General features: G+C 38.3%; 3 protein-coding genes across 3 annotated transcripts; 2 read left to right on the forward strand and 1 right to left on the reverse strand.

Annotated features, from left to right (window-relative positions):
* Window positions 1-518: 518 nt before the first annotated feature.
* Window positions 519-9,952, reverse strand: zmp:0000001088 (trypsin-3). Its single transcript, XM_053318210.1, has 5 exons — window positions 9,898-9,952; window positions 5,793-5,952; window positions 2,617-2,758; window positions 1,192-1,458; window positions 519-689 (listed from the first exon to the last, which is right to left on the reverse strand). The coding sequence occupies exons 1-5, from the start codon at window positions 9,950-9,952 to the stop codon at window positions 519-521; spliced, it is 795 nt and encodes a 264-aa protein (XP_053174185.1).
* A 4,666-nt stretch (window positions 9,953-14,618) lies between these two features.
* On the forward strand, window positions 14,619-17,316 carry LOC128357629 (anionic trypsin-2). Its single transcript, XM_053317996.1, has 5 exons — window positions 14,619-14,685; window positions 14,982-15,135; window positions 15,310-15,448; window positions 15,565-15,819; window positions 17,161-17,316. Exons 1-5 carry the CDS (start codon window positions 14,619-14,621, stop codon window positions 17,314-17,316), a joined length of 771 nt encoding a protein of 256 aa, XP_053173971.1.
* A 1,986-nt stretch (window positions 17,317-19,302) lies between these two features.
* pink1 (PTEN induced kinase 1) lies at window positions 19,303-25,080 on the forward strand. The gene is made up of 8 exons (XM_053318207.1): window positions 19,303-19,741; window positions 20,998-21,276; window positions 21,378-21,481; window positions 21,564-21,746; window positions 22,390-22,553; window positions 22,673-22,800; window positions 23,032-23,262; window positions 23,507-25,080. The coding sequence occupies exons 1-8, from the start codon at window positions 19,385-19,387 to the stop codon at window positions 23,789-23,791; spliced, it is 1,731 nt and encodes a 576-aa protein (XP_053174182.1). The 5' UTR covers window positions 19,303-19,384; the 3' UTR covers window positions 23,792-25,080.
* The last annotated feature ends 1,085 nt before the right edge of the window (window positions 25,081-26,165 follow it).

The following is a 26,165-nucleotide window of genomic DNA, read 5'->3' on the forward strand; positions in this document are numbered from 1 at the left end:
GAAATGTGGTCAGTATGTCCTATTTTGCTAGAAGGTGTTTGTGTATTATAATTTTTAATGTTTTAAACTGATCAATAATTGACATGATAAATATTCAAGCCTGAAAACTTAAGGAATAGTTTGACATTTTGGAAAATGCCCTTTATTTGCTTTCCTGCCAAGGGTTAGATGAGAAGATCAATATGACTTTTATATATCTGTCCATTAAATGTGTTATTTATGCAGATAAAAATGCAACATTTAACTTTTAAACTGCAAATTTAGCTGGTAGGCAAATTGTGTTACATTTGGACAGAGCCAGGTTAGCTGTTTTCACAAAGCTCCCAGCATTTACGCTAAGCTAAACTTAACATAAATATATGAGTGGTATTTTCAAAAATGATGAGCTACTCCTTTAACACATTTATATATAATCAAATTTGCACAAATGAAACATAATATGATAAAAAAGAACATAATAGATGACACTGAAATGAAGAACCTAAAGTCTCCACTGAGTATTTTTTAAATCTTGTTTTCTAATGTTTTTTACACCTGCTGTAGTAGCTAAATATGGTGTTGTCTATCCACCTGCGGTAATTGGACACAGCAGTGTAGACTCCAGGAAACTGGGCATCACCACAGCCTTTCCCCCAGGACACCAAGCCATAGACACGGCCTTCACATACAAGTGGACCTCCAGAGTCCCCCTAAAACAGCAGAAAAAAAACATCCTAAGGACTCGTACTATGGTAAAGCAATGATGAACGAAGCACTCAGATACTTTACTTAGTCCAAAGTACCCATACAGCAATGTAAAAATATTCCATTACAAGTAACACATTTAAAATTTTACAGTATACAGTATTTAGGAGTATAAACATAAAGTTGCATAGAGACTCTCAAAGTAAAAGTACTTCAAAAATACAGTATTTTAGTTGATGTATTTACTGAATGCATTAAAAAAATAAAAATAAAAAAAGGAAAATGTAAAAGAAATGTAAATGCAGGAGTAGAAATATAAAACAAAGTGTCTAAGAACAAATTTACTTCAATTCAAGTGAATGATTTCATAACTAGAAAAGGCAAAAGGCATATATCTACATGTACAGATATATACAGTAGGTACCTGAGTCAGACTTTGGCCGTTTTTGCAGACTGTTACTGAAAAAAGTCAGCTGTACAATAAGGAAAAGACTGAGGTCCTCTTACCTGACAGGCATCTTTCCCACCAATGGTGAAACCAGCACAGAGCATGTTCTCTGTGATGAGGCCATTGAAGGACTCGCTGCTGTTACACTTCTCTATGGAGACGATGGGGAGTTGGACAGTGCGGAGGGTGGAGGGGATCTGGCCTCCGCTGGGACTGGTGAATCCCCAGCCTGACACTCTACACATCCTGCCCTCCGCTATGGAGGCGCCGTGTCGGGGCAGCAGAGCGATGGAAACATAGCTGTTCAGATAGATCGGGGCCCTCAGCTGGAAAGATAGCAGACAATGTGATCAGTAAACAGAAGAGGACCAATCATTTCTCAAGCTATGCAAGTGGCTCAGTGAGGCTGTAATTAGGCACAGTGGTCCTTTGAGTTAAATGCTCCAATGACGATGCTATCACGCTGATTTTTAGTAGGTATAATGTTAACCATGTTCACCTTAGTTTAGTGTGTTAGCATTTTAACATTTGCTTATTAGCACTAAACACAAAGTACGGCCATGGCTGATGTAATAACTAAAGTATTTAGAGTTCATACTGAGGAGGACTTGTATGTATGAAACAGATTAGTGTCCATTCAACCAACAGTGGAGACATTTCATTAAAAAACTAAAATGTCCACTAGTGGCGCTTTTCCACTACACAGTTCCAGCACTACTCGGCTCGACTCGGCTCGGCTCAACTCGACACGGTTCCAGGAATGACCTTTTCCATTACAAAAAGGTACCTACTCAACGTGGGCGGGGTCGTCATTGAAACGGCTGCGCGAAACTGCTGTGACTTTGTTTTATACACGACACAAACACATAAACAATGGAGGACATGGAGGCAGTGGTGTACTTGCTGCTGTATGTGGCTTTCTGTCACACACAAAGCAAGAAAATTGAGCCGTATGGCTGTAACGCTGTTGCCGGTATTTAAAAATGGCAGGTTTGATCATGACTCTTCCAGCGACAACTCTTCTGACCAATCAGCGGCTGGCAGTCTGTTGACATCACATTTAGTATCGGCTCGGCTCGCTTGGAACCTCAGCAGAGCAGGTACTAAAAAAAGTACCAGGTACCAGGTACTAGCCCTAGTGGAAACACAAAAAAAACGAGTCGAGTCGTGCTGGAACTGTGTAGTGGAAAAGCACCATAGTAGTAGTGCTGGAGGAAAAGTCCGAAAATCAGCCAAGTCAATAGAATTCATCCTTTGGAGACCAAGAATGTTGGTACCAAAATTTGTGCCAATCCATATTGCAGATGTATAGATATGTCAAAGGATATATGAAAACTTTAACATGCTGGTGGTGCTAGCTGGGGTTTAAAGTCATCAGGATTCATCCTCTAGGCACCATGAATGCTGCTCATTTTCATGGCTATACATCGAATTTCACATTACTCCACCCAGTCATTGTCATTGCTTCACTCTGCACACTCTACCTTTATCAGCATAATGTCACTGTTGTTGGTGGTGCTGTTGTAGTCAGGGTGGGGCACCAAAAGCTGGGGCAGGATTTCTTGCTCTGTCCCCTCGTAGATGGTGAGGGAGTAGTCTCCTGCCACTATAATCATTTTGTGTATCCTGCAGACATAAAAAAAAAGATTCACAAGAAATTATGATGAGTCAAGTGTGTGGTCTATCAATAGCAGGTGCTACTTTGTACAAATGTGGAACAACTTCAGAATAATTTGACTTTGAACAGAAGTAGTGCATTGTTACTTTCAATGTCTTCAGTCGGGACAAAAGTATCACACGGGTGGGACATGAGTAAGTCCATCACTGTCATTGTTAATATGTAATTGCAAACATATTATGTCAATTCTCTTTTACAGGTGTGACTGATACAGCGGTCTGCACACTCATACAGTATGTCTCAGACCAGCGCAGAAAAAAAGAGACATTAACTGCATCCACACTTCCTCAGGCATGGATGAGCTGAATGTCTCCTGACACATAAGACATTTCTCATCCTTGTCTGGGGAAAGTGTAGCTGCAGTGGTTTGATGAGAGTAGAGTCTGCTGTGACACACACAGTGTGACAGCATTAGCGGCAGGAGAGAAAAAAGCAGCTGTTACTATCATCCTAACAATGACTCCTGACAGTGAAACCTGACTTCCTCCTATACTGAAAAAGCTTGAGATGGGAAACTTCAGGATGTGTGCCGTGTGAGTGGTACATTTTTACCAGTTTGTTTCTGGTAAGTGTTGTGTGCTGTTTGTGCTGATGCAGTTGGACATTCATCAGCTTGGGGAAAATCTCCTTGTTGCTCATTGTGTTACTTTCAAACCAGCTTTCCTCTACTGCAAACAATGACAGTACAGTAAAGCTTTGATTACCCTATAGAGCATGTGTGTCAAACTCATTTTCATTCAAGGGCCCAATTTAATCTCACGTGGGCCGGATCATTAAAAAGATGGATGGAAGGAAGGAAGGAAGGAAGAAAGGAAGAAAGGGAGGAAGGACAGGTAGAAGGAAGAAAGGAAGGAAGAAAAAGAAGACAGAAAGGAAGGAAGGGAAGATGTAAGGGAGGGAGGAATAAGGAAAGTGGGCCGGATCAGACCCCTCGGCGGGCCGGATCTGGCCCACGGGCCGCATGTTTGACATCCCTGCTATAGAGGCTGGACACAGATATCAAACAGCTGCACTGGCTTCCAATTAAGTTCCGCATCCTTCAAACTTCCTCACCTCACCTATAAATCTCTTCATGCCGTTGCACCCCAGTACTTAATGGACCTCCTCCATGTTTACCACCCTTCACGGGACCTGTGCTCCGCCGACTTGGGCATCCTGTCCATTCCCTGCACCAGAAGGCAAACCTTTGGGAGCAGGGCCTTCAGTGTGGTAGCTCCTACACTGTGGAAATCGCTCCCTCCTAACATTCGCCAAGCACCAACTCTGGGCTCTTTTAAATCAATGTTGAAAAGGCACTTGTTCCTGCAGGCTTTTGCCGGCTAAATGTGTGTTTTTGTCTGTGTTCTTGTTATTGTGAAGCGACCTTGAGTTTCATGAAAGGCGCTATACAAAATAAAGTTATTATTATTATTATTATTATTATTATTATTATCAATTGTACAATGGATATTGATTACACAAATGACAGATAATTCCAACTAGTGTACAGAATTTGAGGTGTGGCATGTTTAAATGAATTATGGTACAGGGGAACGGTTACCTAGCAACGTCAATCATAGAATTGTGTAAAAAACCCCAAAATGAACAAATCTTTTGCACTCAAGTGAAAATATTCTGTGCATTAGACTTAAAAAAAACATTTGGGAGTCTGTCAGAAAAATATTCAAAGGAAACCTCCCTTCTAGTTCAGAGGAGGATTATCAGTCTGAATCTAGCAGTGTGGTCAGACACTTTGATTTTAACAAGATGGTAGTTTTAGGCAGCTCACACTGTTCCTGCATGTTTTGGCTGCCAATTCCATATGTCGTGTTGGCCAGCTGGAGTCGATCGATGGTGTGGTGTTTAGTAAATAAGTTTGGGAAAGGATGAGGATGAGTGCCACACAAGACTTTAATGCCAAAAAGTAATTTCACTGCTTAAGAAGACGCTTTTGCTTTCAGAATACTGAAAATGTCTACATATCAGCTATCAGGACATTGTGTTTTTGTCAATGTATTTTCCAAACCCACCCACTCAATTGTAAATGGAAAACTTGTGTATCTCTACTGCTTTATAACCATTATCGTAAGTGAATGGGGAAACAATACTGACTCAACATTTCCGTGAATCCAATATGGGTTTTTCCCGACAGATATGGAAGTTACCTAAAACAATAATACAACTTTCCTGATGTTGTAACCTTAGAGATAAGATTAAAAGTATTGCTTCCTTACCAGCCAACCCATTTTCTTTTTATGATTTTTGGGAAAGTGTATTGTCAGTGAGCCTGGAAGGCACTGACGACACACTTTGTGGCACGCTTGTGTCAGATTGCTGTAAGAAAGAGCTCCATTGTTACTGGCATCACTTTCATGTGCTTTCTCTCCGTCTTGATAGCTCACAAAATCTGATATGGCTCGAAAAATACTGGATATGAAATCCTATAATGAAATCCACATTTTTAACCGGAGCAGTCACGTGGAGGTCTTCATACAGTATATAATAGAAATCTAATCAGGATACACTATAATGTGATCTGGGCTTAGTTTACCTCTTTATGAAGTTTGTGTTTTCTGACTGGGTTTCTGCAACTATTATAGCCGTTAGAAGGGAATTAACCCTTTCACGCATAGTGGTCACTACAGTGGACAGCTATTCAAACAGCTGTTTTCTTCCTGCCTCGCTTATCATGATTGAATGAAACTGTTAATTGGCTTTATTATTTTTGTTGATTTTTTTTGGCCTCTTTAAATTGTCTTACATGTACTCCTACCCAAATTTTATTCCAGCATTTATCATGTTTTACTCACAGGACTATTTTCTAGCAACTTGTAACTGACTTTTTGTTATAAAGTTATTAAGACCTCCAGTAAATAAGTAATATTATTTGATGAATAAGACCTTTTCTTTTTTTTGTGCTTAAAGAGAAATAAAAACACATCCTGACTGCGGTTATAATAATTCATGCATGAAAGGGTTAAATAAAAAAAACAAAAAGCTCACCCAATATTACAGTGTGCTGCTGTGATTACCCAGTACTTATTTATCAAGGATCCCCCGCAGAAGTGCTGACGCTCTGTCGACTGTATTGACACAATGTACTTGATTGAATGTGGAACTGGAGCGTATCCTCCAACAATACGTCCCTGTGCCACATCTTGACCTGTGACACACAAAGAGGGAAATAAAGATGAAACACATACACATCAGTCCATCACAGTTTTTTTTTTTTTAAAGCTAACACAGTTGTAAGGTTACTAATGCAGTTGCAGCGTCAGCAAGAACAATACATAAGTCATAAAGAAAACACTGGAGCACTTCACTGCACAGCTGCTTCTGGCTTTGCAGATCAATGAAAAACAATCTTATCCCTGATGTACATTGATTCACAGTGAGGATGAGTCAGGCCGTCTGATGTTGAACACAGTTTGTTTTGTACAGTCAGTGTGCTAACTTAATTTGGATTTCTACTCAATATGGTGGTATAGATATTCTCATATGGAGTCCATTAGGAGTCAGTTATGTTTAACAAGGATTAAACCAAATTGAGAGGTTGGAAATATCTTAAGAGAATCAATAGAGATGCATATGATCAGCCCCTTCAAAAGATTAGAAGAACTTGCAAGCTGTCTTTGCTTTGGATAGACCGATATTTAAGGATAAGACGAGAACTGTACTTGTATAGGGTTAGGGTTCTTTGAGAGTTTTGGAAAGATTTAGAAATAATATCCTTCCATTTTTCTTTTGTTTTTTTCTTTGTCAGAGGGAAATGTGTTAATACCTGTGCTGTATTTTAAAGGGGGTTTAAAGGGCTAGTTCTACTCATACTGGCCATTTAAACTTGTCTTCTGGTTGCATCTTCAATGTAGGCAATTGCTCCAAAGCTGATCTGAACTTACATGAGGCTTCAATTTATACCAAAAAAGACTAACCTTACTTAAGTATCATATGTATTATATAAATAAATACAAAAATAAAAATATGGGCACCTGACTGTTGTTTTAAGACAGACTTGAACATTTCCTTATCCTTTAAACCTGAATTTGATTTTGGCTACGTCTCATTTGTAAAGGAGATAAAGTATCCCAAGAAAGGTAAATAAATTAAAAAAACAAAAACATATTTACTAAAAAAAAGTGCATTGGAGCTGTTTTAGAGTTGTTGCTGTTTTCACTTTTACCATTTTTCATGACTCTGCATATTTCTCTGCAACCGAAGAAATCAAGTTGAGATTGCTGTTGATACCAAAAAAAGCAATTCTCATAATAATTTCAGTTTTTCTACATTGTGAATACTTGAATATTAATCTTAGAGACAGAAAGCCGTTTCAGGTTGAGGGATGAAGCAATACTGTCTCATTACTGTCTTAGATATTGATCCCAGGCTATAATTAGCAGTAGTGGTGCGTGTCAAGAGCAAAATGGTATCGCTACCGTATACAATGCATGGATCGGGTGTGTGTGTGAAGACACACACACACACACACACACACACATACATACAGGTGCATTGGAGAGCATTATGTAAGGCCTTGCAATTGAACCTTTAACAAAGGATCTCCTTCTGTGTGTCATGTGAGATGAAAAGTACAAAATAAAATGCATAAGATTAAATAAGGAAGTGGTACTCAAATTTTTTCACATCAAAGACCCCTAAATTATCATAAATTAGACCATGGATCATTTGATTTAGAAGATTTTGTCTGCTTAGATGATTAATTACAGAAAGTGTACAAAACAAAGACTGCTCTAAAGGTAAACTCCTCCGACACTCATGTGGGCCGTATCATTAAAAAGATGGAGGGAAGGAAGGAAGGAAGGAAGGAAGGAAGGAAGGAAGCAATGAAGGAAATAAGAAGGGAAGGAAGGAAAGACAGGCAAAAGGAAAGAGGGAAGAAAGGTAGGAAGGAAGGGAGGAAGGAAAGAGGCAAAAGGAAGGAGGGAAGAAAGGTAGGAAGGAAGGAAGGAAGGAAGGTAGGACAGGCAAAAGGAAGGAGGGAAGAAAGGTAGGAAGGACAGATGGAAGGAAGGAAGGAAGGAAGGAAGGAAGGAAGGAAGGAAGGAAAGACAGGCAAAAGGAAGGAGGGAAGAAAGGTAGGAAAGACAGATGGAAGGAAGGACAGAAGGAAGCAAGGGAAGAAGGACAGATGGAAGGAAGGATAGAAGGAAGGTAGGAAGGAACAAAGAAAGAATGAAAGGAAGGTAGGAAGGAAAGATGGAAGGAAGGAAAAGAACACAGGAAGGAAAGTGGGCCGGACTGCACCCGTTGGCGGGCCGGTTCTGGCCTGCGGGCCGCATGTTTGACACCCCTGCTTTAATGCTTTTATACACTATGTGTGATTTTGATTGTGTTGTAATTGACCCGGTCCTCTCTAAACCAGTGTTCTCTATTACTACTGAAGCTGTTGATCTGCATTTACAAGGATGTCTTCTCACAAACTCCTGAATTGGTTGCACCGAGCATCAAAAACAAAGTGTTATTGTTCCTACCAGGGTTATTATAGTTTCGAAATTTTCATTAGTTTTTATTTCTATTTAGTTTGTCAGTTTGCTTTTTTAGTTTCAGTTTAGTTTTAGTTAGTTTAACATGTGATGAAGTAGTTTTAGTTGAGTTTTTATTTAGTTTTAGTCTTTTTTAGTTTTTAGTGTTTTAGGTATTAGGAGGAAAGCCTTGATTAGTAGAAGCTGTAAAGGATGAAATAATGCTGACACTGTGTTTGGTACTAGCCCGTTATCTCTGAACACTATACAGTCGCCATGGAGACAATGAAAAGAAAACTAAAACTAAGCTGATTTTATCTGCAATTCACTTTAGTTTTAGTTAGTTTTGCTTTGTTCATACAAGCAAAACTGTACAGTGCTGCAAAGTCATGCATGTCATTTACTGTAAAGCTAGTTTTTCAATATTCTGCATATGTTTTCAAATTAAGATTAAAATAGGAAATACAGGCAATAATTTACACTTATTTAAAGAAAACTGAGACTCATTCTGTTGTTCATGTTGAGTATTTTTGAAGTCCAGCCGCTCATCACAGAATCATAAATAGCCTCCAGCGATGTCTCTAGTGAACTTCTTTTCAGTGTCGGACCTCCTGTAGACCTCCTAAAGACATCTATTGGAGTCTCCTTTCACGTTTCATCTTTGTGACATAATTACCAGGCACAAAAGGGGGCGTTGGCCACAGTCACTTATTGTTATTTTGATGTTTGCTTTCACCTGTTGTTTCACACCGAGGTTTCAAATTCTTTTTTGCGAACAAACACACTTTCGTTGAACTTTTCCTTTCAAAAGGCTATCTCTGTATTTATCAGTAACTGTTACAGGAATATTCACTGTGTAACTGATTATATCAAAGTTGAAAATATATAACTTTTAAAACAAAAAAAATCAGCAGCTTTAATAAAATGTAATCTTGTGTATGTACAGTATATAGAAAAGATGAACCAAGCCAGATCTTACAAATATCCCAACACAATTATGATGTGCCCATTTTACATCTGAAATATACTCACTTCATTTTGAGTAAAATATGCATAAATATCCCAGGAACACTGCATACATGTATATCATCACTTTCTCCCTTATGCTGCTACTTTTATTATTATTTTCCCACTGTACTGCTATGTCAATAAAGGCTTATCTTATCTTATCTTATCTTATCTTATCTTATCTTATCTTATCTTATCTTATCTTATCTTATCTTATCTTATCTTATCTCATCTTATCTTATCTTATCTTAATTTAGCCGTTTGCGTGATTCTTGATTTCAAGCAGCAAAGTTGTGACAAGATGAAAATGGCTTTGAGTCAGAAATACAACGTTTCTCTCAAAAACCATTTTAGAGGAGAATCAAGACTGAAAGCCCCACAGAGTGCAGCTAAAAGGGATGTTTTTAAAAATTGATGGAAAGACTACAACTAGCATATTAACTACACATTCACCCCATGTAAATACACATTCAATTTATAGCTATTAATATGTTGTTTTTCATGCATCCTAACTTTCCTGTCACCAATACAGCCATTGTCTCCCAGAGGTGTAACTTCACTTAAATCTCTTTCATGCATACATGAATTAATACATTGAAGGTAAAAAGAAACTTACTTACCATTTACAGCCAGAACTTCCAATATTATACAAAGCAATAAAGATGGCAGGTCCATAGTGAGACAATCAACAGTCAAACGCAGAGAGAGAGAGACTTCACCTGTGCGCTACTTGTCTAATCTTAATGGGAAGGCATTGCACCTGCATTCTCAGGTTTCTTATAGTTTCCATTTCCGTTTCCATGGTCACCAGCTTGTCCTGGACCGATATATAATTGAAGCTTCAGCCGCACGGCCCCATGTCTCACCTCTTCCATGACCTACTCAACCTCACCTCCTTGGTCATTGTTTATCTAATCACTCAGTTTATTGTTTCCACTTCGACTGTCACGTAAGAGGTGAGGGGTTACTGCGTTTATTGAGGCGTCACCAACCTGTGAATCAGAACCACCTGCAGAGTTTTATCATGTAATTGAAACATCTACTCTGATGTTCTAGCCCTGTAAGCTGTGTCAAATATATGACATAATTGAGCTTGGGATTGAAGCTCCTAATATGGATCAAATGGGTTGCTGTCACCCAAAATGAAAGAAGATACAGTAAAGGGTCCTTTGCAGCTCTTCATCATTGTTTCGTCTCCTCTCATTGATTTCCCCAATAAAAGGATTAATGAGGGTTTTGACTAATGACAAGTAGCAGCTTTTGCATCCGACCAGGTCAAGCCAGTACTGCTCCACATCTATTCTGGGTCTGGGTGTCATTAAAAATAGAGCACAGCTCCGACAAGTCTCATCACTGCTTCCAACCCTCTGTGGAGTTCCTGACCTCAGCTAGCTAATAGCCCTCTCTCTTGCCCTCTCAGCTACTGATAGCTAGTCAGGCTCTTGGTACCTCTCTCATCCCCTGAGTGCTGACCACTGCCTTTTTTCCGCATGACACACTCGTGAGTCCAAGCGCTGTCATCATTGCACATGGCAGCCAGCTACCCGTTCTCACATTCATCTGTCTGGCCCTGGAATGAAAAGTCAACTGTATATCACAAATGGTAATGCTTTTATTCCTGAAGTGTCATCTTTGTTTTAATACAAGCGTTTCTCCACTCATCTTACTTCTGTTAAAAGATTATAAACAAAGCTTGAAGGCTTTCAGGATTGTTTTTTAATTACAGACATAAGAAAAAATTAATAATTTATGAATCTGCAACAAAACGTTTAGCTGAAATGGAGACGTGAAGATCCTGAGATAATCTTGGTTTACAGACTCTAGACTGGAGTGACACTGATGCCTTATCCGTGCCAGTATCAGTATCATCACCTCTTCAACGTGACTCAGCTGTGACTTCCTTATTAAACCTTATTGGTTGGATAAATGCCTTCATTTACAAATAACAGTTACCCCTGATAGTTATTGGTAATATTTAGAAAGAACTAATGCGTGATTACTAGCTTGTGTTTAATCTAGCAATGTGTGAATATCCACTTAATAAATGTCTTACTGTTCAAGGTTTGAACTTACGAACAGCTTCTGGATGAACGTCACCCTGAGGTTCTAGAAAAAAAGGGGACTGGATGGTTTACTCACACTACTCAGCCTCCCCCAAGAAAACTTATGGCAGTCTGAATCTATGTTACTCTCAGACATACTGAAGTACTTTTTAAGAACTGTTTGATAAAGTGTGAAAACAACAGGTGGACTGGTGATGTGAGTGTTGCTTGCTCATGACGCAGGGTGGCTGTATGGTGAATGATGGGGGGGAGCTGAGCCTGAAGGTTAGTATACTTAGTGCTCTTCCACATAAAGGACGACCCAATTGAGGTGATTCAGGTTGGTCCCCTCCCTGTAGATATACTCTGGGAAAAGACACACTAGAAGGATGACATATCCAAACTGACCCCTGAAAGAAATGAATGCTCATGTGTTTTGATGACCTTACTCAGCCTGTCAGGCTATCATAATGAACCGAACCAGAGGAATGACCTGCAGTGTAACATTTCCCACGCTGTGATTTAAATCAGGCATATGATTAAAAATTAGGTAAAAGAAGAATAAGAAGGTGATCAAGTATTAGAGGCTAAATTGAAAGTTTTTATCCTACTCAGTACTAAAGAAATACTTTATTGTCATGTCCTGCGTGAAAATTGTCTTTGGTCTCACTCGTAAGAATAATATATAAAACACATAGAGTACATAAAATAAACACATTCATTCCATTACACATAGACATATGTCCAGGAGATGGACACAACCTCCACACATATGCATGCATATCAGGTATTAGGCAGAAAGCACCAATTCCAGCCCATTTATAATGCTCTTAGCTTCACCTCCCTTTCATCTAGCTTTCCATAGTTTGTAGACCATGGAAATTGCATTTGGAATAATAAGCTTGCCACATGTACTTTATAGCGCCGCCCTAGGGGAAGCAGCTTGAACTCAGAATGGACTATATATCATACTATATATCATACTCTCTATATACAAGATTTAGTTGGTATATGAAGGCTGAGATTGAACAGAGTCTACGGCTACATGCAGCTCATATTATATGAGAACAAGAAAGTTTGAACAAAAATCAGATTTTCTGTTGCACATTCGGTATGTGTAGTGTGACTGTGTGTGTATGTGTTACTCTCTGTGTTATACGATACTTACGTTACAAACACATTAGTGAAATCAGATACACAGCCTATAGTTTGCTTTGTTTTCTGGTCTCAGATCTGAAACCTGCTGGGAGTTCAGTGGGTTATTAAATCAACCAGTTATTACTTCCATATTATAGAAGATCTAGAGGAATTAGAAGTAAAAGGGAAGCATTTAGTAATATTTAAATGGAAAATATAAGGCTGTGATTATTGGAATACATTTAAATAATCTGTATTTGAATTAATGCAATTGAATAGATTTAGAAATAACAACAATTAACACATTTCTGTATTGAGCAAACAAGGCAGATGATGATACAAAAATACCAAGACAAGATTTTATATATGTTAAGGGTACAGGTCAGTTATAAAAACATAGAAACACATCTACCTGAATAAGTAAGGAAAGATATAGTCACATCAGAGCTCAAAAAGTAAATCAATTATTCGATCATACCCTTATGATACGAGTCTGTTCTCCCTGTAACCTGCCACAGGATGTTTTTAATGAATAGCAATATGTACTATGTTCTAAAAAGTGGGAAGTGTGGGAGAGCACAGATTTATTTTCCGCTGTAAGTCAGCTACAAGCAGTCTGTGCTGGGGGACCGGTAGCTGCAGTAGGGAATCATCATTAAGAAGAAACAGGGTTGGTGAGGTTGTTATTGCAGTGTTGAAAGCTCTGGATAGGACACAGGCTGCCAAAATGTCAGTCCCAAAGTAACAAAATAGTTCCTACATGGAAAATATGAAACTCAAATTACATTGGCATTTTGACCTCACATTTCAATTCATATTATTTATTCTTTTATAAATTCTGTTAAAGTTCATGTGGCACTTTGGCTTTTGATGTTACAAAATGTGCAATCGCTTCCCTCAGATTAGACCAAACTAAACATCTTTTCATTCATTTTTTCACATAATAATTATAATAATAATAATACATTTTATTTATAACGCGCTTTTACAAGTGCTCAAAGACGCTTTACAGAGAACACAAAAAATATGGAACAAAGTGGAGTAAACAATGTAGAAGGTTAAAAAGAAAAAATGAAAAGAGGATAAAAGAACAGTTTACAGGTTAAAAGCCAGTTTAAAAAGGTGTGTTTTTAAGAGTGATTTGAAGGTATGGGGGTTTCTGATGGGTTTGCGGAGTGAGTTCCATACACATCTCTTTATGTTGATGATGGTGTCATTTTATCGCATGTTTTAGCTAAAGGTATTTTTTGACCTAATTAGGGATATCATTGTTTGAGTAGTAGGGCTCAGCTGTTCCTAAGTCCAAGCTCAAGACAAAACATATTATATACATATTAAACACCATCTTCAAGCTTACCTTAAAAAAAAGATTTCTATTTGTCTCAGGCTAAAGCTTTCCAGTTCAAATGCAACAGAAAAAATTCAGACATTTATTCTGTCTGTAACTTTGGTGATGACACAGTAACCCATCCCAAATACCTTCATATCCCAAGGTGAGAGCAGAAAACTAAAGCTTGAAAACAGACATGATACAAGGGAACACCATAGCTTTGTCATGTAGTAGGTCAGCTTCATTGTTGAAGCGTGAGAGATGGTCACAGCACAAAACAAGACCAAAGGATAATACATAGATTTGAACAAGGATACAGTTACACTATAAAAGAAAACAGGAGAGCATTCGTCAGACCAGTTGGAGATACTCTGAAGGATTCTGTGTTTGGGTGTACAGGTGAGTAGAAGTTACGTTAATATTCTATAATTAAGATTCAGTCGTCTCATTAGATTTCAGGGTATGATGATGCTTTAAACTCTATTCTATACTCTACATACTATTACAAATATAATATTATTAGTATATTAATTTACCTGCATTCCAACATGAACGTTGATAGCAGATAATCATAATGAAATATATTTTATTAGTGGACTATTACCAACCACTAATAGGATTTAGACATTTACATTTATCACATTAACTAAAAAAACTAAAACTTTTTGCCATTAGTTACTTAAACTTAAGTAACTGACAGAAAAATCAAAAATAAACAAATAATAATCTACAATCAGACATCTGACATTTCAGACACTATATAAAGTCTTTGTGCCATATAAGTTGAAGCTGCTAAATTCATGTTTCTGCATTACAGGTGATGAGTAAAAACATGGCTCTACTTACAGCTCCACTGGGAAGATCTACTTTACTGCTACTCTTGGCTTTCTCACTGAAGAGTAAGTTCTGTTCAGTCCTCAACATTTTAATTCCTGGGTGCATAATAAATCCATCACTCAAAATGTCAAACCATGTTGAAAGTGACTTTAATAAATGCATTAACACAATAATAACTTATAGCAATAGCAATTTTTGACCCATTCAAAGTGAATATATGTATCTAATACACATGCTGATTTGTCCCACTTTCCTCTTTGGTAGGCCACAGAATATTAAATTTGACATTTTTCTGTCAATTCAAAGAACTGAGAGTTTTCCACATGTCTGACATGCAGCCTACTCTCCCTGTCAACAGAGACATTTGCAGCGAGGATCATTGGGGGTCAGGAGGTCCGGCCTTACTCTATCAAATATCAGGCATCCCTTCAGTCCGAGACTGGTCAACACTACTGTGGAGGAACCCTGGTGCACCCTCAGTGGGTGGTGTCTGCTGCCCACTGCTGGAGACCGTAAGTACTGATAGCAGATACTACCAGACAAGGTACATAATGATGAGAGGAAACAAGATTATTATACATGACGACAGAATGCTGTTTGTTTCAGATGACACATTAAATCATTTTTCTATATTTTACAGTTAAAGTGTAAATTCTGAAACACAGAATCTCTGTTTTGGCCCTCAGGAGCACTCTGATGAGGGTGGTGTTAAGTGAACACAGTCTGGCCACAAAAGAAGGATTTGAACAGGCCTTTAATGTCTCAAAGATATATGTGCATAACTTTAGCTACAAGACTTTCAACAATGACATCATGCTCATCAAGGTAAGCAACAACAAAAAAAGTAAAAAAACAAAACAAAGCAGTAGCTCAAAATAAAAGTTCTGGTACATGGAGCTCTGCACACATACATGCAGTCTTCACTCTTTGCTTTGTTACAGCTGAGCAGGCCGGCACAGCTGAATGCCAACGTCCAGCCAGCCGAGCTGCCTGACAACAACACCCCTCCACTTCGTGATGACGTCTGCACAGTGAGCGGCTGGGGTGTGACACAGATTTACAGTTACTACCTCTCCCCTGTGTTACGGGCAGTGGATGTGAGACTTATACCTTACTGCACCTATTACTACTGGGGCAGGATCACTTCAAACATGCTGTGTGCTGGATCTCGGATGGGTGGCAAAGATTCCTGCCAGGTACAGAGAATATTTAAATTTTGTTTTGCTCTGTGCATTGAGTAGTGTTTTAATTACTACCAAACAATGATCTGTAGTATAGTACATATGTTTAGTTATTATGTATAGGACATAATATTGAAGGATAGGTTCACAATAATACTTACATGCCCATATGTAGATTCAAATCATTACTGGTCGCTTTAATTGTTGGTCTTAATACAACGTTTAATGTCTCTTATCCATACTGGTCATGATGAGATCCCTTTCTAAAGCGATTCCTTCAGAGCCTGCAGAGTCTTGAAAGATTTTTTTAATTGTGTACACCCCTCATATGGATTTTGTGCCAATAACATCTTAACATAGACCAATAACTTGTGCACACAAGGGAAAAAAAGTTATCTTACTCCATAGATTCCATCTAAAGTCGGGTCCAAAAGGGACAAAATCAACAGTCCCCACTCACAAATGTGTCTTCCATCGTCTGAATTAGTCTAATTAAGTGGGTATCCTCCAAGGTTGTACAAAAAAAGACTGTAACTTTGGAAGGTACCCATTTAATTAGATTAATTCAGACCGCTTAAGCCTGAGGGTTGGTTTAGAACTAGTTCATACATTATTTTCAGACCAAATCGTAAACCAAAAAATGCTCATAGTCCTTCCAAACAGCTACACCTGCGATCATTTAAACACTCTGACACTGGTGAACGGCTTCAGACAGTCTCCTGCAAGGCAGTTGTTCACGTGACAAGTGACTTAAAGTGGATTATAAGGTTCTCTGAAGATGCAAGTAAATGTCTCAGGAAAGGGTGTTATGGGTAGCATGCTTGCTGGCCATATGAACACGTGAACGCCTACTTGCGGCCTGGAAGATCATAAATCCATCTTCAGTGAAACACAGTACAGTAATTGTTATCTCGCATTTCCGAAAGTGACAAAAATGGCTATACACAACCCCACCCCTAATCTTAGGCCAGAAAGGCGTTGGCGGGAAGGGTTTCTGTAGCTATCTGACCATCTGACAAGTAGTTCTGATGGAGTGTACAATTGATCTAAAAATAACGTTGTATGAACAAGTTTTAATCAAGAATAAATCCCCTCAGGCTTCAGCAGGGTATTTTCCAAACTGCACAAAAGGGGGACTGTGGATTTAGGCCCCTATCTCTTACATTAAAATTGCTTTAGTAAGGGAAACTCTTCACAGCCAGTATGGAAAGGAGGAATAATTACAGCAACCAATAACTGTCAATGTAAATATGGGCATGTGAGTTGTGCTTTAAGGTCGGGAAAAAATGTGAACCTATCCTTTAATATTCCCTTAGATCACATGTTTGTTCATAATGTCTCGTTTGTCTTCCACAGGGTGACTCAGGTGGTCCCCTTATCTGCAACGGTAGGTTTGAGGGAATTGTCTCCTGGGGTATCAGCTGCGCCAACCCATACTTCCCTGGAGTCTACACCAAAGTGAGCAACTATGTCAAATGGATCAACTGGATTATTGGCAAAGACACACCATGAACCGTCACCTCGATCTTTGATAGACAGTCTGCAGAGACGGGATCGATTTTGGTCACAGCTGACATCAAATTCAGCCGATTGATTGCTGTAATCTGTGTTATAGTCAAAGGTGATTTCTGAACACAGCTTGCAGTGTAACACAAACATAAGTCTTTATTATTATGTATAGCTTTTGTAATTATTAACAACTTTCTTTGTGTTTTGTGTAGTAAAAAAATGTTAATTTGACACACGTTTTACACATTAAATGCAATTTATATAGCTATCCTACCAAAGTACTACATCTATACACAGACTGATGATGCTTTCTTAATTTTACTACAAGCACTGCATGAATAAAAACCTGTCCACAGCAACAATAAAGATCAGGTGTTTTTCTTATGATCAAGACTGTATGTACTCCCAGTAATCCCTTGCTCTGTTATTACAAGAAAACAAAAAAGCCAATGAATACAATTCTCACACATTGAATCAGTAAAATTTTTATTTAAAAACACCATGAAGAAGAAAAATCATTTTCATAAGTCTGACAAGGCCAAAAGAGGTTGCCTAGTGTCTCTTATGACAAAAAAATGAACTTATTAGTCACCAGTAAATAAATATTTCTGCTAATTTAATTTAATTCAGATTTGGCATCTTATCCAAAACAATAGCTGTGTTGGTAATGTAGGGCAGTTGCAATTAACCTAAACTCAGACTTACATGCTATGTGGCTTTCTGTAATACAGTACATTTAGCAATTCAAAGAATCATATGGATAATTACCTCTTTAACCACATGTTCTGTATACTGTATTACATAATTTGCTGTCAATTTTTGAATGAAAGCAACACAGTTTAAGATCGTGCTTAGGCATTGCCCTTCATTCATCAACATCTGTGAGTGTGTACCATATTTTGATGCATGTAAATTCATATTTTCATAGCTATTACATCACCATTTTTAATAACAGCTTATGTATGCAACCATGGTAACAACTTTTGCAGCAGCAATAACTGAAGAATGTAGCTGAAATTACTTATCTCGACAGTACTCTATGTATGAAACCAATCAATAAAATTGTGTGCAGCAAAAGCCTAGGAGTAGCATAATTTTGCTCTACTTCTTAGAATAATGCACCTCCCAACAAGGACAGGATATTTTGAAAATGTATCGTGAGTCGATAATGTCCTTCCAAATACCTGCAATACCCACACAGTATGAAAACTATTGAATTATCAACATGATGGATTCAGCATGAATGCAATCAAATGTTCATACTTAACTATATAAATGGTAAAAAAGTGCAATAATGTTTTATTATATAAAGGGTAACTATGAATAAGAAAACAGAAATTCTAGATACATTAACTTGACAGTATAAACTTTGATTTATGAAGCTGTGATAATACAGCACATATAACTTTTAGAGGCCTGCTTTTGGCTGATTCAGGGAATTTTGGAGTAAAAGTGTTAGTTGTCCTTTACAATTTAAATTTTACAACACTGCAGTCAGCAGTAAGGAATCATACTTGGACTTCTCTCACAGTTTCTTTTACCTCCTTTAGGCCAATAAAATGTTCCTCTTACTATGATTTTTTGACACATAAATTCATCAAGAAGTTTAAGACCATTCTAACTTCTTATAGGGTTTATACATAGTGGTTCAGATCACTTTACTGCACAGTTTGTATGGATCATTCAGGTGTTAAGGAGAATTGCTCTCAGTTTGTTTGACTCTTACTCCCTCTAGCGGTCAAAACTATTAAGGTTTTGCACCACTAGTGCCCAAAAGGGAAAACTACAGTTTAAGTTTAACTATAAACTATGTATTTTCACCATCTGTTGTTAAATTTTTACTTTATTCATACGGGAAAATGTACTGTGCAGCAACTGAAAAGTAGGGAAATAATCTGTATGTAATAATAATATGTAGGTCGGCGGTCGGCGACCTCGGCGGTGTCATTTCCGCGCATGCTCAGTAGCAGCTGTCTTGTTTACAAAACAGTGTCCTTGCTGAGGCAGCGGAAGTCTGACTGACACAAACTGACTCTAAAAACCAGCGTAATATTACCTTCCCGGGTAAATTATGTCTGTGAAACACGCCATTAGCCGGGGGCTCGAGATGGGCCGGTCGGTCTTCCAGCTGGGTCTCCTTAAATCTGGAGGCCGAGTGGCAGCAAAGCTCCGAGCTGACCGTTTCCGTGTAGGCCCGTCGGTCCGCAGCGCTCAGCCTCAGGCTTTCCTGCCGTCTCGGTACCGGTATTACCGGACCTCACTGAGGGGCCTGGCGGCGCAGCTCCAGTCCGCCGGTTTCAGGAGGATGATGGGCGGCGGATCCCCGAGAAACAGAGCCGTGTTTTTGGCTTTCGGTCTCGGTGTGGGACTCATCGAGCAGCAGCTTGAGGATGACCGGAGGAGTGCTGCGACATGCCAGGAGATACAGGTAAATAATATAATAAACAGGTAACTAATATAAGATCCAGGTAACTAATCTAATACCCAGGTAAATAATCTAATATCCAGGTAACTAATATAATATCCAGGTAACTAATCTAAGATCCAGGTAACTAGTTTAATATCAAAGTAACTCATTTAAGATCCAGGTAACTAATCTACTCTTATCCTGATATACTGCATTAGTACCAGGGTTACTATAGTTAACTAAGAGTAGCGGTGAAGAAATAATTTAGTTAAATGAAATAAAAATAAAAATAAAAAGCTAAATAAAAACTAAAATTAACAATGCAAAATTAACTAAAACTAACACTGAATTTCTCCCTTTTTGCTGTCCTGTTCAGTTGATCACTTGTTAAACTAACTAAAACTAAACTGAAAACAAACTGAAAAACCAAATAAATAAAAACTAATTCTATAATAACCCTGAAAAGTACACTTCAGAGATGCTTATTTATTATTCAAGTGTTCACATTTCATGCTACTTCATATTTATACTCAACTTAATTAATCTGACAGCTGTAGTTACTAATTAAACCTTAACAAACCTTACTTTTTACATGCAAAATATATGATCAGTTTAGATAAAACATGATTAACTCCAACAACAAAACGATTCTTACATGTAAACAAAACAACGAAATCAACACATTAATGAGATTCTGTACAAAAATGTTGATATTTCGAAGATATTTAGCTGATTTATTAGTTGAAAAAATGATCCAAATCAATATTTTCCAATATATGTATATATATATATATATATATATTCCAATATGCAACAGAATATGTACTTTCACTTAAGTAAAAAAAAATATGAATGCAATACATTAACTTGTTATAAAGTGTTTTTACTGTGAAGTGCTTTTGCTGGCATTTCAATTGTTGTGTTGATGTTGTGGATTTCCTGACCTGAAAGGATTAAAGGTATCCTCTTACCCCATTTGCCTATAATTAGTAAGATGATGCCTTTGTTGTATTTAGATCTTGTCCTGCTTGAAAAAGATGACGCATGTGACAGTAAATGTTAGCCTTTGCTATCTACAGCTTGTTATTTCTGGATAAAAGACTTTCCTGGGTCTTCGTTGTCATATTCACATCTCAGAGTGGATTTTTTTCTTCCTTTTTTTGCAACTATCTTGACCTTTGCATATTTTGTTGAATGAGTGTGATGGTTCGGATGTTATGTGCACAAAACTACCTTTCTGCATCCTTTAAAGAATAAACATTTCTCCCAATCTGCAGGCTGTGTTTAGCAAGAAAAGATTTCAGACTCCTCTTAAGCCGTTTACCTCAGGATACAAACTGGAGGATTACATTATTGGGAACCAGATCGGGAAAGGTTCGAATGCAGCTGTGTACGAGGCTGCAGCTCGGTTTGCCCCTCCGAAGGAAAGCAACAGGAAGTGCTCCCTGGTGCAGCTGAGAGAAGATGAAGAGGAAGGGGAGATGTCTCGATCTCTGACCTGCTGCTCCTCGCTGAGAAACTTCCCTTTGGCCGTCAAGATGATGTGGAATTTCGGGGTATATATATTTTCCAACAAGATATTAATCATCTATAGGAAAACAGATGACAGCCACTCATCAATACTGACTGATATTTTTAATGCATAATTTGTTTGCAGGCGGGATCGTCAAGCGAGGCCATATTAAAATCCATGTCCCAGGAGCTGGTGCCTGCTGGCCCCCTGGCTTTGAAGCAGGAAAAAGAGCAAATAACTCTGGATGGGTAAGTAATATGCATTCAGTGTTGCCGTTGTTCATTACTGCTTCTGTAATCCTGAACTGTGATCTCATCTTTCTACATGCAGACATTTTGGAGACCTGCCCAAAAGAGTGTCAGCACACCCAAATGTGATCAGAGTGTACCGGGCTTTCACAGCAGACGTCCCTTTGCTGCCAGGTGCTCGGGAAGAGTATCCGGATGTGTTGCCAGCCAGACTGAACCCTGCTGGTCTGGGCAATAACCGCACTCTTTTCCTGGTCATGAAGAAGTAAGACTCACTGTCTTTCCATCTGCTGGTCCAATTTCTTACAGGATGTGAATCAGAGTACTTTAAAAATACATGTCAACAGCTTTACGCAATCTTTTCACTAAGCAACCTAATTTTACTCGTATTAACATGTTTCATATATTCATTCCTTAATACTGGATTTCCACTTGCAGCTCAAACCAGTCAAACAAATGGTAGTAATATTATTGATATGTCGGTAATGTGGGCATACTTTGGCTTCATTCACAATTAATCATGATGTTGATCATACATGATGTTGCCCAACCCTAACTCAGAGTCACTCACCAGAATACAAACCTTAAGGTCAAACAAAACAGTTTTTACAGTGCATTTCCTTCCTCTTAAAACATTTGTAAAGCCATTTTTTCTTAAAAGTTTGCATCCTGTATTGTTTCCACCTATCTTTACTTGCTAGCCGTCTTCTTCCCTTCCTTTGTTGGTGCTTTTTAAAATCTCTTTGCACATCATTATGCACCTGTAGATTAGTGGAAAAGCATGGGCCAGCATCTAAAAACATTACCGCATGGCGCTATTTATAGTCAAAAACTACACAAGGTACCTTTTTTGTGAAAGTTAAAGACATCCATTTTTAGTGACGTTTTCATCCTGTCCTCTGTCTTAGTTATCCATGCACGCTGCGACAGTACCTAGAAGTGTCCACACCCGGCCGCAAGCAGAGCTCCATGATGTTGCTGCAGCTCCTCGAGGGGGTCGACCATTTGTGCAGACAGGGTGTTGCTCACAGGGATCTCAAATCAGACAACGTGCTCTTGGAGTTTGACTCAGGTGAAAAAAAAATAAAATGTTCATTAACTTAGAGAATAATGCAAGCTTTAATGTTAAATTAAATCAACTTGATTACACTGGGTTTGTGTTAATATTTCAATTGATTTAAATGTATGCAGACGGCTGCCCTCATCTGGTGATTACTGACTTTGGCTGCTGCTTGGCTCAGAATGACTCTAGTCTGCAGCTGCCCTTCAACAGCATGTGGGTCAACAGAGGAGGGAATGCCTCCTTAATGGCCCCTGAGGTATGCTTAAATAGCTCTGTGTTGTTGTTAAGAAGAAAAGGAATGTCTCAACAGTCTCTTAATGGCCTTGTTACAAAGTTCAGTTCTTTGAATGTAATAAAGAAGCAGAGGACTATCAGGCATAGACAGTAAAACACATCTGTGCAGTGAGGTGTTGTCAGTATCCATTATGTTACTTTAAATAAACACACATTTAACCACCGCTATTTTTCATGGTGTCTTTATCCAAAGGTTTCCAGTGCGCTTCCAGGGTCTGGAGTGGTGATCGACTACAGCAAGGCAGATGCCTGGGCTGTGGGTGCCATCGCCTATGAGATATTCGGCCAGCATAACCCGTTCTATCGACCAGTGGCATTAGAGAGCAGGAGTTACCAGGAGAAGCAACTTCCTGCTCTGCCCTCCAGTGTTCCAGCTGATGTCCAGTTAGTGGTTGGATTACTCCTCAGGAGAGACCCAAGCATGGTAAAGCAGTGGTTGTCATAAGTGCACCTATTTTAAGTGTTAGAAGTGAGTGCAGTTTAATCCATTTAATCACTCAAAATAGCTACAAAACCAGACTTAAACCTGCATTCAGTTATTATTTTTTTATTTTTACCTCAGCTGCTAAATGCTTCCTGTTATAAATGGATCTACGCTTAATTGCTCTGCTTATTTTAACCAAACCTTTGATACCACAACACTCATAGGTGTCATTTTCACTCCGCAGCGCCCCAGTGCTCGTGTGGCAGCTAACATGCTTCATCTCAGCCTCTGGGGACGGAAGGCACTGGCCAATCAGGACAGCACAGGCATGAGGAAGTTGGCTGATTGGCTGCTGTGCCAATCTGCTGTGGTTCTCCTGAGGGGCTGTAGCGGACCCAGTGGGAACACTGTGGAGGCGGAGCTTCAAAGGAGCTTCCTGTCTAACCTGGACCTGGAGGACCTTCGCACCGCTGTGGGATTCCTCCTCTATGGGCGAGAGCAGCGTCAGGCCTGCATACTGTCTGCATAGATCCACTATCACTCACTCAAACACATAACTTAGACCTCCTGTTATGGATAAACTGAGCCTCATATTTAGTCAGACACCTATATTTGTAACATTTATAGTATGAGCTTTTAAATCGAATGGCTCTAAAGGCAAACTCCTTTGACACTCTTACACTGTTAATCATAATATGATACTTTCAGTGTATTCCAACAGCTATTGTGAATTATCAAGTGTTCACCTGGTCACCTCTAAACCAGTATAGTCTATTCCTACTGGAGCTGCTGATCCACATTTCCTAGTATGTGTTCTCACAATTTCATGAATTGGTCGCACCCAGCATGAAAAACAAAGTGCTACTAGTTCCTCTTACGGAAAGGGATCCTGGACTGTTGAGGCTGTTGCTGGAGAAATAAGCTTGGTTCTTTGCTATAATGAATTTCTAATTGGTTTGTAATAACTAAATAAGCCAAGAAATGCAAGGTGTCAATGGATACTGGCATGTCTGCTATAAGAGAGGGTATTTAATTTGACAAGCTCTTAAGCACTTTTTAGATATTTTTTTAGGCAAGACCCCACAAACATACCTGTGTGTTTGATGGAAATTGGTCTGTGTACAAGATTTGGACTGATAAAGATGAACGTCAATGCAGATATTTTAAAATAAAGCAATATACAGAACCTGTCAGACCCTACTGTGTAGGGCTACATAGGTTTTACACATTTTACAGGTACTATTCAGTCCTTAAAAAGCTCATATGTCCATCAAACTGTAATCAAACAGCTGGTTGCAAGTGAGTGTCTGTAGCACTTACTTGTTCACCTATTCTGCACAACATAATGCATGTAAAAACCACCCTGACATGTTACTTCACAGTAATCGCATCAGTGATGATAAATAGTATTGATCGACCTCAAGGATGTAATTTAGTTTTTTTTTGCTGTGATTTGCACTTTATGTCCATGTTTGCACTTGCTCAGAATCTTTGTTCCAGCTACCTTGTGTTTGTTCATTGCTACAGTTCTCTATAACACCTATTATACTTTGGTGAATTATGAAATAATAATGCCAAAACCCATGACTTGAATATAGTGATTTAACCCTCCGAACATCACTGAAATCAACACTAGTCAGTTAAGCCTATAGTTTTGGCATTATAACATGCATCATATAATACCATATAATCATTTGGTTTGCTGGGATACAAGATAGAGAATTGGCATTGTTTTCATATGAAAGATGGTGAGAAATATTTTGGATAAGTGTAGATTTTTCTGCTGTGTTTTAGAATAAAAATATCTGTCTGAAATGAGCTCTGAATGGATTGTGTTGATCATTGCTCTTGTTTCTCCAGCCCGTCTTGTTTCTAGGTTAAAGTGAATTTAAACTGACAGAGTTGGTGACATAAGCAAGATAACAGAGCAGCAGTAGTCAGGAGCAATATTGGAGCTACATCTGATATACAGATTTATTTGAACAAGTTATGTAATCTCGAATTCAGTCATTTCAATTAACATCTATTTTTCTCTTAAGCCATGTTTGCGTTTGTAACAGCCCTTAAGAAATAAAATTCAGCATTTACATGCAAGGTTCGGTTGTTGACTTAAATCAACTACAGCTCACATTTAAACCATACATTTTCTCTCTAACTGTACAGCTCTCGTTTAGTGCATTTTTATTAATTTTTATTAAAAGAAGCTGCTGTTACCACTAAAATAATTAAATATACAGTACCAGTCAATAATCTGGACACACTATCTTGAAGTCAGTCAATCATTCAATCATTACACAGTGTCATTAGGTTCATTGTGGAAAAACAAATCTGACCAAAGTGATGCTACAATGAAATCACATGTCTGATAAATGATTTAATTTGTGTTAATACTGTATAGTGTTAGTGCAGTGACATATTTTAAGCTAAATCCTAAGTGTCTTTTATCATGAATTCCCAAAGCAGTTTTCCTATGGGACTTTGCACCAGGCAGTCTCTGGCTTACATAATTAACATATTTAGTTTGAGATAATCTTTTCAAATAATGTTGTGAACTCTGAGCTATGGATTAAAAGCTTTAAACACTTTCAGAAATCACAGTTCAGACATTAACATGCATTTTTAATCTTATTTTAAAATGAAAAAGAGTAGTTTGCTTCACAAGCCACAGATAAAATGCTTCCCCATACAAAATTTGGTGAGGGAAACTATAGCTCAGATATGCAGACTAGTTTTTAAATTATCTGTAATCTTGACATGTAACTTATTGTATTTTTTGCTCTCAAACATGTGATGCATTTCCTGATCTGATGACACCTGATGTTAAAGGATTTATAATGTTAAAACTATGAAGGAAAATCACCTGATTTGATTCTTAAAGAAAAAAAAGATAAACACAGACAACT

Source organism: Scomber japonicus, chromosome 4 (assembly GCF_027409825.1).
Source record: "Scomber japonicus isolate fScoJap1 chromosome 4, fScoJap1.pri, whole genome shotgun sequence".
Lineage (NCBI taxonomy): Eukaryota > Metazoa > Chordata > Actinopteri > Scombriformes > Scombridae > Scomber > Scomber japonicus.